At 46.1% G+C, this 17,087-nt stretch overlaps 1 protein-coding gene across 1 annotated transcript in view; it reads left to right on the top strand.

Annotated features, from left to right (window-relative positions):
* The window catches only part of LOC119950071 (xanthine dehydrogenase/oxidase-like), a 46,626-nt gene that overhangs the window by 12,306 nt on the left and 17,233 nt on the right, over nt 1-17,087 (top strand). Inside the window, exons 13-23 of the mRNA XM_038772015.1 lie at nt 266-375; nt 835-1,019; nt 1,216-1,390; nt 5,495-5,578; nt 5,950-6,119; nt 7,023-7,146; nt 10,751-10,870; nt 11,439-11,541; nt 14,798-14,922; nt 15,937-16,070; nt 16,206-16,293. Coding sequence (XP_038627943.1) covers nt 266-375; nt 835-1,019; nt 1,216-1,390; nt 5,495-5,578; nt 5,950-6,119; nt 7,023-7,146; nt 10,751-10,870; nt 11,439-11,541; nt 14,798-14,922; nt 15,937-16,070; nt 16,206-16,293 — 1,418 coding nt within the window. The remainder of the gene's footprint in view (nt 1-265; nt 376-834; nt 1,020-1,215; nt 1,391-5,494; nt 5,579-5,949; nt 6,120-7,022; nt 7,147-10,750; nt 10,871-11,438; nt 11,542-14,797; nt 14,923-15,936; nt 16,071-16,205; nt 16,294-17,087) is intronic.

The following is a 17,087-nucleotide window of genomic DNA, read 5'->3' as shown; positions in this document are numbered from 1 at the left end:
GAATTTAATATTTCTGGGTGGCACAATGTTAAATTCACACCTGAGGGTAATAAACCTGCCACCGAATCTTATGCTTCAAGATCCTTGGATGGAGGATCATGGTCCAGTTCTTTCTAAGAGGTCTTCCCCGGCCAGGCTGGTTGCTTTTTTTACTTCAAATTTTCCTGGGCATCAAATGATTAGACACCACACATTGTGGTCTGGGGTTAGATGCCGAGCTGACAGATTCTGTCACTCCCACCTGAGGTGTGTTCTTGCTGCCCAGGAAAGAGAAGAACCGTCCGGATGGATCACACGTTCTTTACTGGCTTCAGAAGGACAATCCTCAGCCCACAGGAGATACTGCTCTCCATTGAGATCCCCTACAGTCAAGAGGTGAGGACACGAATCTACAGGACCAGGTTGCTCAAGCCCCACTGGGCATTTAAACCCAAGATTGGAGCCCTAGTTGTCCTGACACTAAGCTAAAGTATTGCTTGTTCTTCACCTTAATGCCAGTCTTTGATCCAGAACTCATACCATCTTTGAGGAGTTATTCCTCTGTGGGTCATGATCAGGCAGAGCAATTCTCTGGGTTAAATCTCCAGTTTGCTGAAACTGTCATTATTTCCCCTTCATTTGAATGGGATAGAGAACTGAGAAGCAATGACACTGCTTGACCTGGGCAGACTGCCATGGAGGAAGTGGGCAGATCAGTATTTATCCCAGTCTCGCAAACAGAGAGGAAAAGTGAGGGGCCCAAAGTCACACAATGTACTGCCCTGATGTTTATTGCTTCACCAAGGAATCCTCCCTGCCCCCTGGTGTTGGAAGTCAGTTTGTTGTTTGTTCTAGAATGAATACTTCTCAGCCTTCAAGCAAATCTCCCGCCATGATGAAGACTTCGCCAAGGTGACCTGTGGAATGAGGGTCCTGTTTAAGCAGGATACCACTCAGGTAGAGAAGCTGGAGATGAGCTTTGGCGGACTGGGAGATAAAACCCTTCAGGCCCTGGAGACCAGCAGAAAGCAGACGGGAAGGTGAGAGAAACCAAAATGGCCATCCTGTAATGGAGTGGGTGGGTAAAAAAGAGCCCTCCGTTAACGGGTTGGCGGGGCTCACTGCCGTCCCATCTGTCATTTTCCCACTTTCCTGGGCTGCCCGTGGACTGGGACCCCTGACTACTGTCCCTCCCTTGCGCCTCTCTCTGGTTTTCCCTCCTCTTTCCCTTGGCAGATTTTGGGATGAGTCGCTGCTGGCAGACGTGTGTGCTGGACTGGAGGAGGAGTTCCGCTTGGCTCCCGATGCGCGAGGTGGGATGGTGGAGTTCCGGCGCACGCTGACTCTCAGCTTCTTCTTCAAGTTTTACCTCTCGGTACTTCAGAAACTCAACAAATGCAGCGTCAGAGGGGTGAGTGGCATTTGGGGCCAAAGCAGGCCCCCTTGAATCTTGCGTCTATGCTCACCGGGGTTACTGTGGCCAAAGGCTCGAGGGTGGGAGAGAGGGGAGCTCACCACCATCTGGCTCCACAGAGCAGACTAGGGAGACAGAGGCTAAGTCAGTAAAAGTCAGAAAGGCTTTTGCTTTCATCGCTCATGACCAAGTGTAGTCTCTTTTTCTCACTGAATTTTGGGACCAAGCAGGGAAAATTACCTCTAGCTCCACCACTCCAACCACACTCTGAGCAGTTATGTATCAATCCATTCACTGCTTCTTTTCTTTATCCATTTCTTTATTTATCATTTTTCTAAGCTCTTTCTGGGTTCAAGTCTGGGGAAAGAGCATACGACTCAGAAATCCACTCCCAATTCAGCCACTGGCCTGCTGGATGACCTTGGACAAGTCACTTAAGCTCTCTGGGCCTCACTTTCCTCATCTGTGACATGGAGATCAAATATCTCCTCTTACTACATTTTAGATGTGAGCCTCATTTAGGGTGGGGACCATGTCCTAGCTCATTATTTTGTGTCTACTCAAATTGTTTAGCATATTGGTTTTGATAGAGAGTAACCATTAATTAATACCAGTATTATAGATAGGCTATATCTCCTTTTCTTTTCGATTAGATTATAATCTCATCAAGGGTAGGGACACTGTCTCCTTCTTTTGTACTCTCCAAAGCTCTTACAATAGTGCTCTACAAACAACCGGTGCTCAATAAAATACTATTTACTGACTGACTGCGTAAAGCAGTAATGTCAGCCAGTATTGTCACTGTGGGACTGTGGAAGAGAACCAGGATCTCCCCTCCAGAGCTTGGATCTCAAGGACCGTAACACAGATCACTCCAAAGAAAGGCCAACCCTGCTATTATGGAGTAGGGAGTTTATGGTTGAGAAGCAGCGTGGTTCAGTGGAAAGAGCACAGACTTGGGAGCCAGAGGTCATGGGTTCTAATTCTGGCTCTGCCACTTGTCAGCTGTGTGACTTTGGACAAGTCACTTCACTTCTCTGTGCCTCAGTTACCTCATCTGTAAAATGGGGATGAAGACTGTGAGCCCCACGTGGGACAACCTGATTACCTTGTACCTACCCCAGTGCTTAGAACAGTGCTTGGCACATAGTAAGCGCTTAACAAATGCCAACATTATATTATAAAGATCTGTGCTTATATAAGCCATGTCTCAGTCACACATCAATTTTTTCAGTCACACGCATACAAACGATCTTACCATCAATTGCCTCACATTCAAAAACAAAGGACATATATGTATGTAAAATGTATACACACACACACACACACACACACACACATATATATATATATATATATATATATCTACATAAGTATAATTGCGGTATTTCAAAAGCAATTCCTATGTGTCAAAAACTATACTAGATACAAGATAAGCAGGTCCCACATGGGGCTCAGTTTTTGTATGAGGGAGAACAGGTACTGAGCAGGTACCACTCTTTCCTCTCCATCCATCAGAGATGCAGCATGGCTCAGTGGAAAGAGCCCGGGCTTGGGGGTCAGAAGTAGTGGGTTCTAATCCTGGCTCTGCCACATATCAGCTGTGAGACTTTGGGTAAGTCACTTAACTTCTCTGTGCCTCAGTTACCTCATCTGAAAAATGGGGATTAAGACTGTGAGCACCATGTGGGACAACCTGATCACCTTGTAGCCCCCCAGTGCTTAGAACAGTGCTTTGCACATAGTAAGCACTTAACAAATACCATTATTATTATTATCCAAAGCACTACCACGTTAGTACAATCATTCATCCTAACCGACTGGAACACTGTATCAGCAACCTTTCTGATATCCCAATCTCCTGTCTCTCCCCACTTCAGTTTACATTTCACACTGCTGCCCGGATTATCTTTCTACAGAAACTTTCAGGGCATGTCACCCCCATCCTCAAAAATCTCCAGTGGTTGTCTATCAATCTCCGTATCAAGCAAAAACTCCTCACTATTGGCTTCAGAGCTCTCTGTCACCTTGTTCTCTCTTACCCCACCTCCCTTCTCTCCTTCTACATCCCAGCCCGCTCACTCGGCTCCTCTGGTACTAACCTTCTCACTATGCCTCGTTCTCACCTGTCCTGCCGTCGACCCCTGGTCCATGTCCTACCTCTGGCCTGGAATGCCCTCCCTCCTCAAATCCACCAATCACACTTCCCCCCTGCAAAGTCCTACTGACAGCTCACCTCCTCCTGGAGGCTTTCCCAGACTAAGCCCCCCTTTTCCTCTGCTCCCCCTCCCCATCCCCCCAACTTGCTTCCTTTGCTGTACCTCCCTCCTGGCCACAGCACTTATATAGATGTGTACATATTTATAATTCTATTTATTTATATTAATGATGTATATATATATATATATTTCTATGTATTTATACTGATTCTATTGATGCCTGTTTACTTGTTTTGATGCCTGACTCACCCCTCCTAGACTGTGAACCCATTGTGGGCAGGGATTGTCTCTATTGCACTTTTCAAGCACTTAGTACAGTGCTCTGCACACAGTAAGCACTCAATGAATATGATTGAATGAATGAATACTGAAACTCCATTATGCAGATGAGGGAACTGAGGCCCAGAGAAGTTAAGTGATTTGCCCAAAGTCACATAACAGACAAGTGGCAGAGCCAGGATTGGAACCCTGGTCCTTTGATTTCCTAGCCCATGATCTTTGCACTAGGCCCTGCTGCTTCACTCATGTGAATCATGGGGTTCATATGAAGACCTGTGAGGTGAGCCTATTTGGGATTTGAGTTAAACTCCATCCTCTCCTTTTGTATAAAAATGGTTAATGGTTCAATCATTCAATCAATCGTATTTTTTGAGCACTTACTGTGTGTGTTTGGGCACACTAGAAGCACAATAGAAGCACTTGAATCTGTGACCTTTGGGCATTTGATAGTTGCCCCAATACCTCCCCCACAGCACTTATGTGTGTATCTTTTTATTATATATTATGAATTATTTATTTGTATTCATATTATTTGTCTACCTCCCTTTTAAGACTGTAAGCTCTTTATGGTCTGGAAACATGTCTGCTGATTCTGTTGTACTGTACTCTCCCAAACAGTATAGTGCTCTGACATAGTAAACATTCACTGAATACCTTTGATTGATGGATTTTTAATTCAAAGGATGGAAGATCTTTCTAATTGTTCTTGCAAATAATAATAATAATAATGATCGTATTTGTTTAGCGCTTACCATGTGCAAAGCACTAAGCGCATACACACATACATAGAAATCTGATCTGAAAAGTGTGGTAGTATCTTTGACATGATAATCAAAGGAAGGTCAGAGTAGACCTGCCAGCCTCTTTCCTCAGAGAGGGACAGAATGTGTCTATCAACTCTATTATATTGTTATAATAGTGATAACTGTGATATTTGTTAAGCACTTACTACGTGCCAGGCTCTGTAATAAGAACGACAGTTGGACATAGTTCCTCAGTTCCTCTCCCACAGAGGACTCACAGTCTTAATCCCCATTTTACAAATGAGGAAACTGACATAAGGAGAAGTTAAGTAACTTGCCCAAGATCACACAGCAGATAAGTAATAATAATAACAATAACAATAATAATAATAGCATTTATTAAGTGCTTACTATGTGCAAAGCATTGTTCTAAGCGCTGGGGAGGTTACAAGGTGATCAGGTTGTCCCACATGGGGCTCACAGTCTTAATCTTCATTTTACAGATGAGGTAACTGAGGCACAGAGAAGTTAAGTGACTTGCCCAAAGTCACACAGCTGACAATTGGCAGAGCCGGAATTTGAACCCATGACCTCTGACTCCAAAGCCCGTGCTCTTTCCACTGAGCCACGCTGTGGCAAAACAGTGATTAGAACCCAGGTCCTCTGACCCCCCAGGCCCCTGCTCTTTCCAGCAGGACACACTGCTTCTATTGTACTCTCCCAAATGCACACAGTAAGCGCTCAATAAATATGATTGAGAGATTGATTGAGCCATTCACCATTTTTATAAACCGGGAAGCCCTAGGTGACTGGAGTCCAAGTCATGACCTGTTCTGCATTCTGCTCCCTGTCTTCTGCAGAAGTGCGGCCACCTGGACCCCACCTGGCTCAGCGCCTTGGCACCTTTCCAGAAGGATCCTGTGACCAACGTCCAACTCTTCCAGGTGAGCGTTCTGGACAGCAGTAGTCTTTGGCCCTGGCTGAACCGTAGCATTAGAGCCGGGAGAAACATATCCAAGAGTGACTTTTTCTCTGGCAGATCCATTCCCTGGGAGGAGCTGCTGGGATCTCTAGTTTGTTCACTGTTTTGCTCCTGTGTGTTTCCTCCCTCTCCCTCCCATAGGCAGGTGGTAGGGGGAATGGAGGTTTTCCCATCCTGCCTCTGTTCCATTGCCTCCCGCATGCTCCCCAACTTTTTCTTCCTCAGTCCCATTGTCACGGGGTCAAAGAGCTCGGATCGCGGCCCCCAGAGCAGCCCACAAAAACCTTCCTGTGGAGTCTCCCCAGACTCTAATAAGCCCCGCTTTCTCCCCAGGAAGTGCCCAAGGGTCAGTCTGAGGAAGACATGGTGGGCCGGCCTTTGGCTCATCTCACGGCAGCCATGCAGGCCACTGGGGAGGCTGTGTACTGCGACGACATCCCCCTGTATTCCAACGAGCTCTACCTCTGGCTGGTCACGAGCACCAAGGCCCATGCCAGGATCAAGTGAGTGGAGCTGTGATCAAGGGACAAACTCCCCCCATAAACCTTGGGGTACTGTGTGTGCCTTCTCATAGAATACAAAGGTCAGAAATCTTGTTTTTTAAAAAATTTCATAATATTTGTTAAGTGTTTACTATGTGTCAAGCACTGTACCTACCCCAGGGTAGGTACAAGATAATCAGGTTGGACACACTTTGGGCTCACAGTCTTAATCCCCATTTGACAAATGAGATAACTGAGGCACGGAGAATGTAAGTGACTTGTCCAAGGTCGCACAGCAGACAAGTGGCAGAACCAGGATTAGAAACCAGGTATTGACTTCTGGGAGCATACTCTTTTCTCTAGGCCATGCTGCTTCTCACTAGATCATGCTACTGCTCACTAAATGAGAAGCAGCGTGGCTCAGTGGAAAGAGCCCGGGCTTTGGAGTCAGAGGTCATGGATTAAAATCCCGGCTCTGCCATTTGTCAGGTATGTGACTTTGGGCAAGTCACTTAATTTCTCTGGGCCTCAGTTACCTCACCTGTAAAATGAGGATTAAGACTGTGAGCCCCCCGTGGGACAACCTGATCACCTTGTAACCTCTCCAGTGCTTAGAACAGTGCTTGGCACATAGTAAGCGCTTAATAAATGCCATCATTATTATTATTATCATTAAATCACGATGCTTCTCACTAATTGTCTAAATTGGGCCCCTTGGCCAATCAGACATGCCCACTGAATAGTAGATTGGGGCTTTCCATATCTAGCTGCCCCTCAGCCTCAGTTTCCATGTCTGGGCAGCAAACATGAGAGTATCTGCCCATTACATACTCCCAAGGATGCAGTGAGGCTGAGAGAAGGGGTGCAGGGCCTGGCTTTCCTCCAGCCTCTTTCTCTCCCCACTCATGTGACTCCTCCCTCCAGGTCTGTCGATATTTCCGAAGCTCAGAAAGTCCCAGGGTTTGTCCTCTTCCTCTCAGCTGCGGATGTTCCTGGGAGTAACATCACTGGACTAGACAATGATGAGACGGTCTTTGCGGATGATGAGGTAGAGTTTGGGTCTTTCCCTCCTAGAGAATGATGAGACGGTCTTTGCGGATGATGAGGTAGAGTTTGGGTCTTTCCCTCCCTGAGCTGCAGTCCTGCCAGAGACCCCGGAAGGGTGTGATCCATCTCCTTTCCCATTCTCTACAGTCCCCGAGCCTGGGTCTTAACCATCCCACGGCACATGGCTGAAGGGGCTGACTGCAGCCCTGGGCCTCAACTGCAGGCACCTGCTCATTCCCCCTGGCAAAGGAAATGCTTCTGTCAGGTGGAGGTTTTCACTGCCCCTCGCTCCAGCAGGGAGGGAGGGGCAGACCAAGGTGCCAAGCTGGTAAACCATTTGTTCAGGCCTACTGGATCGCCCTGATCTAAACCATTTCTGGAAATCCATTTCATTCTACTCTAATGTGATCCCAGGGAGTGAAAGGAAAGGGTGGTTCAAACAAGCATAGCTAGTGGAGGAGCTCTTGGGCAAAATGTCTGAACAGCTGACTGAGGTCTTTGGCTACATCACTATCTCAAATCAGAGTTCTTATATGTCAATCAACAAGCATTTGGGGGGCTCCTCAAAGGGCCTAATGCAATGACAGGAACTCGGCATATATAGTCTATCTGTTCCTCCCAAGAAAATCACCTAACCAACCCTGGCAACCCTCTTCCAATTCATTGTTTACCCCATTCCTCCTCATAAATCATATTTATTTAGTGCTTATTCTGTGCAGAGCACTGTACTAAGTGCTTGGGAAAGCACAACTTAACAGAGTTGGTAGACACATTCCCTGCCCACAAGCTTACAGTCTAGAGGAGGAGATAGACATTACTGTAAATAAATAAATGATGTATAATAATAATGGTATTTGTTAAGCATTTACTATGTGCAAAGCACTGTTCTAAGCACCGGTATATGTACATAAGTGCTATGGGACTAAGAAAGAGGTGAATAAAGAGAGCAAATCGAAGTGCAAGGGCAGCATAGATGGGAATGGGAGAAGAGGAAATGAGGGGTTAGTCAGGGAAGGCCTCTTGGAGGAGATGGGCCTTCAATATGGGTTTAAAGGTAAGGAGGGTGATTGTCTGTTGGATATGAAGAGGGAGGGCATTCCAGGCCAGAGGCAGGAGGCGAGCAAGAGGTAGGTGGCAAGGTAGCTGAGATAGAGATACGTGGAGTAGGTTGACATTTGAGTGAAGTTTGCAGGCTGATTTGTAGGTGAGAAGCGAATGAGGTAAGATAGGAAGGGGCAAGCTGATTGAATCCTTTAAAGGTGTCGGTAAAGAGTTTCTATTTAATGAGGAGGTGGATGGGTGACAACTGGAGGTTCTTGAGGAGTGGGGAAAACACGGACTGAACGTTTTTTGTAAAATATGATCTGGGCAGCAAAGTGAAGGTTGAACTGGAGTGAGGTGAGACAGAAGCCCGGGAGGTCAGCAAAGAGGCTGATACAGTAATCAAAGCAGGGCAGAATAAGTGCCTGGATTAACACTGAAGCAGTTTGGATGGAGAAGAAAGGACTGCTTTTTAATGATTTTGTGAAGGTTGAACTGAAAGGATTTGGTGACATTGACAATGTGGGTTGAACAATAATGATGGCATTTATTAAGCGCTTACTATGTGCAAAGCATTGTTCTAAGTGCTGGGGAGGTTACAAGGTGATCGGGTTGTCCCACAGGGGGCTCACAGTCTTAATCCCCATTTTACAGATGAGGTAACTGAGGCACAGAGAAGTTAAGTGACTTGCCCAAAGTCACACAGCTGACAATTGGCGGAGCTGGGATTTGAACCTATGACCTCTGACTCCAAAGCCCGGGCTCTTTCCACTGAGCCACGCTGCTTAGAGTATAACATCAAGGTTAAGACAGGAAGAATGGTGGTGCTGTTTACGGTGATGGGAAAGTCATGGGGAGGACAGTGTTTGGGTGGGAAGATGCGGAGCTCTGTTTTGGACATGTTAAATTTGAGGTGTTGGCAGGGCATGCAAGTAGACATGTCCTGAAGACAGGAGAAAATGTGAGACTGCAGAGAAAGAGAGAGATCAGGACTGGAGATGTAGATTTGGGATTCATTACATCTATATCCCCTCAATGAACCCAGATTCCCTCTCTATTAATTAGTTACTAATAATATTTATTAGCAATTACTATGTTTCTCGCATTTTGCTAAGCTCTGAGGTATATACTAGATGATCAGATACAGCCCCTACCCAACAAGGGGCTCACCCTCTCCTCCTCCAAAGTGTTTGGGAAGAAACAACCACTTCCTCCAGGAAGTCTTCCTTGGTAATACTCATAATTTCTAGTCACACACTTCTACGACCTCCTCAATAATCACACAACACCTATGGACACATTTTTCTCTCATAACTAAGGGAATGACCATCTTCTTTTAGCCAAGGAAACATATCTACCAACTCTATAGCATGGTTTAGGAAATAGAGCACAGGACTCAGAATCAGATCATGGGTTCTAATCCTGGCTCTTCCACTAGTCTGCTGTGTGACCTTGGGCAAATCACTTCACTGTGCCTCAGTTACCTCATCTGTAAAATGGGGATTGAGACCGTAAGTCCCATGTTGGAACAGGGACTGCAATCCGATTTGCTTTTATCCACCCCTGTACTTAGTTCAGTGCCTGGTACAGAGTAAGTGCTCAAGAAATACCACTACTATTATTATTATTGTAATATTGTACTTTCCCAGCAGTTAGTACAGTGCCCTGAACACAGTAAGTGCTCAATAAATATAATGGATTGATTTACTTGATTCCCCCTTTAGTTTGTAGGTTCCTCCTTCCATAATTTTCTTAAGCTCTTAGTACAATGCTGTGCACAGTCTAGGTACTCAATACTAGAGATAATAATAATAATGGTATTTGTTTAGCGCTTACTATGTGCAAAGCACTGTTCTAAGCGCTGGGAGGGATACAAGGTGATCAGGTTGTCCCACCTGGGGCTCACAATCTTAATCCCCATTTTACAGATGAGGTTATTGAGGCACAGAGAAGTGACTTGCCCAGAGTCACACAGCCGACAAGCGGCGGAGTCAGAATTAGAACCCATGACCTCTGACTCCCAAGCCTGTGCTCTTTCCACTGAGCCACGCTGCTTCCCATTTATTCTCTAACAATATTAAAGAGTGCATACAGCCCATGCCCTCAGGGAGCTCACCTTCTAAGGGAGACAAGATGGTCAAGTTCACAATCAAAATAAACATCCTCAGGCACAAGAATGGGTGATGAGAGGTTCAAAGATCATTTGTGATAGAAGACTGAACAACTGGGGTTAATTGGGGAAAGCTGCCTGGAGGAAGTGAAACTTGAGCTGTGGTAAAAAGGGAGAGAGAGCGATCAGCAGGAATTGGGTTCCATAGGGCACAGCTGCAGCTGAGAGTTGGAGAAGGTGAGGGTGCTGATTAGCCCATTGAACAGATGAGAGGCAGAGGAAGAAAAAATGGGGCAAAGTCTTGGAGGCAGGAAAGAGAAGCCTTGGGACTGAGTTTTTGCAAGCCAGGAGGAAATGAAATGAACAAATGGAAAAGGGAACTTGGCCTCTCTGGGTATTCAGTGGGGGTATTCAGTGGGGAGCTTGGGAATGGAGTCTGTGTGTCTGCCGGTAGGTCACTTGCGTCGGGCACATCATCGGAGCCGTGTTGGCGGACACCCCAGAGCACGCCCGGAGAGCCGCCCAAGCCGTGAAGATCACTTACGAGGAGCTCCTGGCAATCATCTCGATCGAGGTGGGCTAGCCCAGGCCCTGCCCTCCCAGCCCCGCCATCCTCCCCAAACTGCTTTCCCATTCGATGGTTGCTTGTCGCAAGACTCAATCCCTCTGTGTGGCTGTGGAGTTTCCTCTGGAAGAAAGAGGCGGTCCCTAGCCTGCTAAACCTCACCCTCCCAGTGATCTCCCTCCCTTTACCTCAGTGACCATGATGAGCAGGAGGGTCAGGAGGCTGCAGTTCTGAGCATTACTTATCTTCTTGTTCTTCCATCAGGAAAGCAGTGTGACCTAATGGAAAGAACACCACCTTGGTTTTAATCCTGGCCCCACCATTTGCCAGCTGTTGTGACCTTAAGCAAGTCATTGGCCCTCAGTTTCCTCACCTTAAAAGGGCAACTCAATACCCACTCACCCTCCCCCTTCTTAGACTGTGAACCCCTTTTGGGACAGGGACTGTGTCCAACTAATTATCTTGCATCTACCCCATTGCTTAATACAAGTGTTTGGCAGATAGTAAGCACTTGACAAATACCACAATGACTAATGTTAACTGGTATGGAAATCTGATTGTTATACTCTTTTCTCAGGATGCCATAAAGAATAAGTCCTTTTTTAAGCCCGACTATCTGCCAGTGATGGAGAAAGGTGATCTCCAGAAGGGTTTTGCTGAAGCCGATCACATCCTTGAAGGTACCAGGAAATTATCTTTTCCTTGCCCAGACCTGAGTGTGGCAATCAAGGTTTTGCCTAGTCTGAAGCATTTAGTACAGCGCTGTGCACACAGTAAGCGCTCAATAAATACGATTGAATGAATGAACAGAAGCCAAGTGACTAATAGTGGGGCCCAGGGAGGACTTGATCAATCCATCAATCAAGGAATCCATCAATCAAATGGATGAAGGAAAAGTATTTAAGTTAGTGTTTAAGTAATAGGGTATGCAAGATATGTGCTAGTGTGCTATGGAAGGATGTGAATAGGCAAGTGCTTCGGTGGCACAAAAGTGCAGAAATGGCAGTTATGGGAGATATAAGCGGAGGAGATTTAAAATGAATTAGGAAAGAAGGCTACCTGGAGGGGTTGTGATATGTCAGGAGGACTTGGAAGATAGGGAGAGCTGTGGTCTTTCATATTTGAAATGACAGAGGTGCATGAGCTTAGAGGCAGAAGAAATAAGAACAAGGCACAGAAGGTAGATTAGTTTGAAAGGAAAGAAGAGTGTGAACTGAGGTGCAGTGGGAGATAAAAAATAATAATAATAATGGCATTTATTAAGTGCTTACTATGTACAAAGCACTGTTCTAAGTGCTGGGAAGGTTACAAGGTGATCAGGTTGTTCCACGGGGGGCTCACAGTCTTCATTCCCATTTTACAGATGAGGTACTGAGGCCCAGAGAAGTTAAGTGACTTGCCCAAAGTCACACAGCTAACAATTGGCGGAGACGGAGTTTGAACCCATGACTCTGACTCCAAAGCCCGGGCTCTTCCCACCTGAGCCACGCTATTTCTCTATGAGAGTGGATAAGTCGCCTGACGAACGCTCATTTCCCCACCCTATTTTCCCCTCCCTTGTGCTTCATCTCCATTTAGGTCTGTACCCCTCAAACACTTTCACACCCACCCCATCTCCGCAACACTATTTTCATAGCCTTATGTTCTGCTGCTTCCTAAATCTGTAATTTATTTTAATGTACATCTCTCAAACGAGATTGTAAGTTCCTTGATCTACATCTCCAGTCCTGCTCTCTCTCCTCCACATTCTCGTATTTCTTCCTGGCTTCAGGCCATTTCTACTTGGCTCTGTCACCGACATCTCAAACTTAACATGTCCAAAACAGAACTCTTCATATTCCCACCCAAACCTTCTCCTCTCCCTGATTTTCCCATCAGTGTAATAATCATGATGGCATTTATTAAGCACCTAATATGTGCAAAGCACTGTTCTAAGTGCTGTAATAATAATAATGGCATTTATTAAGCACTTACTATGTGTCAAGCACTGTTCTAAGTACTGGGGAGTTTACAAGGTGATCAGGTTGTCCCATGGGGGGCTCACAGTCAATCCCCATTTTACAGATGAGATAACTGAGGCCCAGAGAAGTTAAGTGACTTGCCCAAAGTCACACAGCTGACAATTGGCAGAGCCGGGATTTGCACCCATGACCTCTGACTCCAAAGCCCATGCTCTTTCCACTGAGCCATGCTGCTTCTCCAGCACCCCCACGCCCCCGTCTCACAAGCCCTTAACAATGGAGTTATCATCCACTCATCTCTGTCATTCAACCTACATATTCACTCCATCACCAAATCCTATCAGTTCAACCTTCGCAATATCACTAAAATCTGCCCTTCCCTGTCCAAACTGCTACCACATTATTCCAAGCACTTATCCTATCCCACCTTGATTACTGCATCGGCCTCCTTGCTCAACTCCCTACCTTCTGTCTCTCCTTAATCCAGTCTATGCTTCACTCTGCTGCCCAGATTATTTTTCTGCAAAACCATTCATGTTTCCCCACTCTTCAAGAACTTCCAGTGGTTGCAAATCCACTTTCACAAAGGAAACTCCTTACCATAGACTTGAAAGCACTCAATAAGCTTGCCTCCTACTACAACCCAGCCCACATACTTTACTTGTCTAGTGCCAACCTACTCACTGTATCTCTATCTTGTCTGTCTCACCATTGACTCCTCGCCCATGTCCTGACTCTGGCCTGGGACACCCTCTCTTCATATCCAATATATGATCATTCTCCCCACCCTCAAAGCCATATTAGGAACACATCTCCTCCAAGAGGTCTTCCCCATCTAAGCCCTGATTTCCCTTTATCTCACCCCATTCTGCATCACTCTTGCATCTGGATTTGCATCCCTTTATTCAGCTCTGCCTCAGCCCCATGGCACATATGTATCTATCTGTAATTTATTTATTTATATTGTCTGTTTCCCCTTCTAGGGTATGAGCGCACTGTGGGCAGGAAACATATCTACCAACTCTGTTATATTGTACTCATATCTGTAATTTCTTTATAATGCTGGTTTCCCCATCTAGCATGTAAGCTCATTGTGGGCAGGGAACATGTCTTCCAATTCTGTTATACTGTACTCTCCCAAGCAGTTAATATAGTACTATGCACACAGTAAGCACTAAAAAAATACAATTGAATTGAGTTTAGTTAAATAAATATGATTGACTGTACCTACCAAATCTAGGGTACTGTACTTTTCCAAATGCATAGTATTAAGTATGTGTTCAGTAAATAGCATTGATTAATTGATGAGTTGATTAGGAATGGGAGAGCTGATTGAATATGGTGAAATTGAATACTTAAGCAGTAAGGGCTAAGTTTATAGTCTTAATCCCTGTTTTACAGATGAGGGAACTGAGGCACAAAGAAGCTAAGTGACAGAGAAGGTCTCTCAGTAGACAAGTGGCAAAGCAAGGATTAGATCCTTTTGACTCTTAGACCTATGCTCTATTCTCTAGGTCATGCTGTTTCTCACTTATCTGCTTTTACCACTTTGCTGCCTGACCTTAGGCAAGTAACTTAACTTCTCTGTACCTCAGTTGCACCATCTATAAATGGGGATTAAGACTGTGATTATCTTATATCTACCCCAGTACTTAGTAAAATTCCTGACACATAGTAAGTGCTTAACTAATACCTTAAAAAAAGGAGCAAAGTGCTTAACAAACATGATACAAAAAGTCAGTGGTGAAGAGTTTCTGCTTATTCAGAGAGAATTTGGGCACCATTTGAGGTATTTGGAGGAATGAAGAAACATGTGTAGAGCAACATTTTTGAAAACTGACCTGGGCAGCAGAGTGAAGTATGGACTGGAGAATGGAGAGCCCGGAGTCAGGGAGACCAGTGAGGAAGCTGACATTAACGCAAGGTCGGAGTGCAGGGCACTGACCCATCAACTGTTTCTTGGTTGGTTCTCTAGGAGAGGTGCATGTTGGTGGACAGGAACACTTCTACTTGGAGACTCAGAGCTGCATTGCCATCCCAAAAGGTGAAGAAGGAGAGATGGAGCTTATTGTAGCCACACAGTGCCCAAAATTGATTCAGGTGATGTCTGCTAACAATCCATTTAAGTCTAACAATCCACTTAAGGCTGAGTTCCCCAGGGGGCCTCAATGGAGGTGTGATTTGCAGAAGAGGTGATTGGTTGGATTATGGAAGTGTCTACCAATTTCTAGTAGATGGGGTTGAATGACAACCCAACAGGGCACTGAGTTCCCAATGACTGGTTTCTGCCAGCCATGTGATGCAATTTGCCACCACCCTGCCACCTGCTCCTCTAAACTGCAAGCTCATTATTGGCAGAGAACATGCCTGCTAATTCTCTTGTGTTGTGCTCTCATAAGCACTAAGAACAATGCTCAGCATATTGTAAGTGTTCAACAAATACCATTGATTGCTGGCTCCCCATATGTTTCCCTGGTGGATATTCCTCTCAGCTGTGCCAGAGATTCCCCTGCCAGAGCAACCTCTCTGTCCCCTGGAGGGGTGGCAGCCCCCAGGGCTTGGGAATATGGAAGGATATGCCCCAGGTGGGCACAGTCTCTTAGAACCACTTCAGTTTGCAAAACCTATCCGGTCCACTCCCTGCCCTCAAAATCCACATGTGTTCTCGAGATGACTCCGTCCCCCCGCCCCTGCAGAAGGAGTCAGCTCCAGGGACAGGTCCCACCTCCCTCTCCCCGTCCAGTGCTGCTTTCCTATTTGCAAGATCAGGTGACTCCATATTTTAAACTATAAAGACAAATTTTCTGGCTTATTTAACGGCTCATCTTGAAGGATTTTGTCTGATTAATGTGTCATAGTGCAGCATGCCCCAATCTGTCCTGGAACGCCCTGCAGTGCTACACTGCAGGGTCTTGCTCGGCCTCCCAGAGAGCCCTCAGGGCTAGTGTAAAGGCTCAGACAGGATGGTCTGCCCCGGAACTGCCTCTCACAGGAGTGGGGTCTGCCCCATTGGAGCGGGCACGGTCGATTTTGAGTGACATCCATCCAGTTGGAGCCATCCTGTCATTTCCCCTGCTGAAGTGATCCATGCCAACCAATGCCTTCTTCCCATAGGATTTTGCTGCCAAGGCCTTGGGCGTCCCATCCAACCGGATCACAGTTCGTGTGAAGAGACTGGGAGGAGGCTTTGGAGGGAAAGATCCCAGAAGCACACTACTGAGCACAGTGGCTGCTGTGGGAACCCACAAGTAAGATGTCAAGCCAGAGAGAAAATAGAGCAGGCTGAAGAAAACAACGTCCCTGCTGTCTAAACGGGGAGCTGGGCCCAGGAGCAGGGCTGAGAGAGGCAGGGAGAGTGGTAAAGTTGGTGGTATCTCTCTCAGGACTTGCCGACCCGTACGCTGCATGCTGGACCGGGATGAGGACATGTTGGTGACGGGCGGAAGGCATCCCTTCATGGCCCGCTATAAGGTATGGGACATTCATTCAATCATATTTAGTGAGCGCTTACTGTGTGCAGAGCACCAAATTCATCTTATAATGCAGAATCCATTTCCTAAGAGATTATTTTATGACCCCATGAGGAACAAGGGCCAAGGAGGAATTGGAGGGGAAACTGAATTATCTTGCTCAAAAGTTTGAGGAGGACTTGAATGATGCTAAATTGCTCTCCTGGGCAGAATAAAGGCTGCCAGGTGGGTTTGAGGCCAAGGGGTAAGCAAGCACGGGGAGGGCGGGGTTGTGGTGCTCCTTGGCTTCTCCTGGTAATGAGCCACCTGAGCTACAGACAGCATTCATTCAGTTGTATTTAATAATGATAAAATTAATAATAATAATTGGTATTTGTTCAGCACTTCCTATGTGCTAAGCATTCATTCATTCAATTGTATTTATTGAGCGCTTACTGTGTGCAGAGCACTGTTCTAAATGCCAGGGTAGATAAAAGGTCATCAGGTTGTCCCACGTAGGGCTCACAGTTCTCATTCATGAGGCACAGGGGGACTGACCATAGGAGTCAGACAGGAAGGCAATTAGCAAGTGTTCCAATTCCAGCTCTGCTACTTTCTCACTGAGATGATGGGTGCGAAAGGTGATGAAGTGTCAATCACTTCATCTCCCTGAGCCTTGGTTTCCTCCACCTGCCAAGTGGGAACAACATTGCTGGCAAAGCACGACTGGAAAATGTCCTTGAAAACTGTGTGTGTTCTCCTTCTTGTCTTTACCCCACACCAAAATTTGGGTGCCTGCCAGAAAATTTTCCCCTA

The sequence above is a fragment of the Tachyglossus aculeatus genome, chromosome X1, assembly GCF_015852505.1.
Source record: "Tachyglossus aculeatus isolate mTacAcu1 chromosome X1, mTacAcu1.pri, whole genome shotgun sequence".
Taxonomy (NCBI): domain Eukaryota; kingdom Metazoa; phylum Chordata; class Mammalia; order Monotremata; family Tachyglossidae; genus Tachyglossus; species Tachyglossus aculeatus.
The sequence above is the reverse complement of the archived record's forward strand: the minus strand, read 5'-3'. Positions and strand labels throughout refer to the sequence as shown.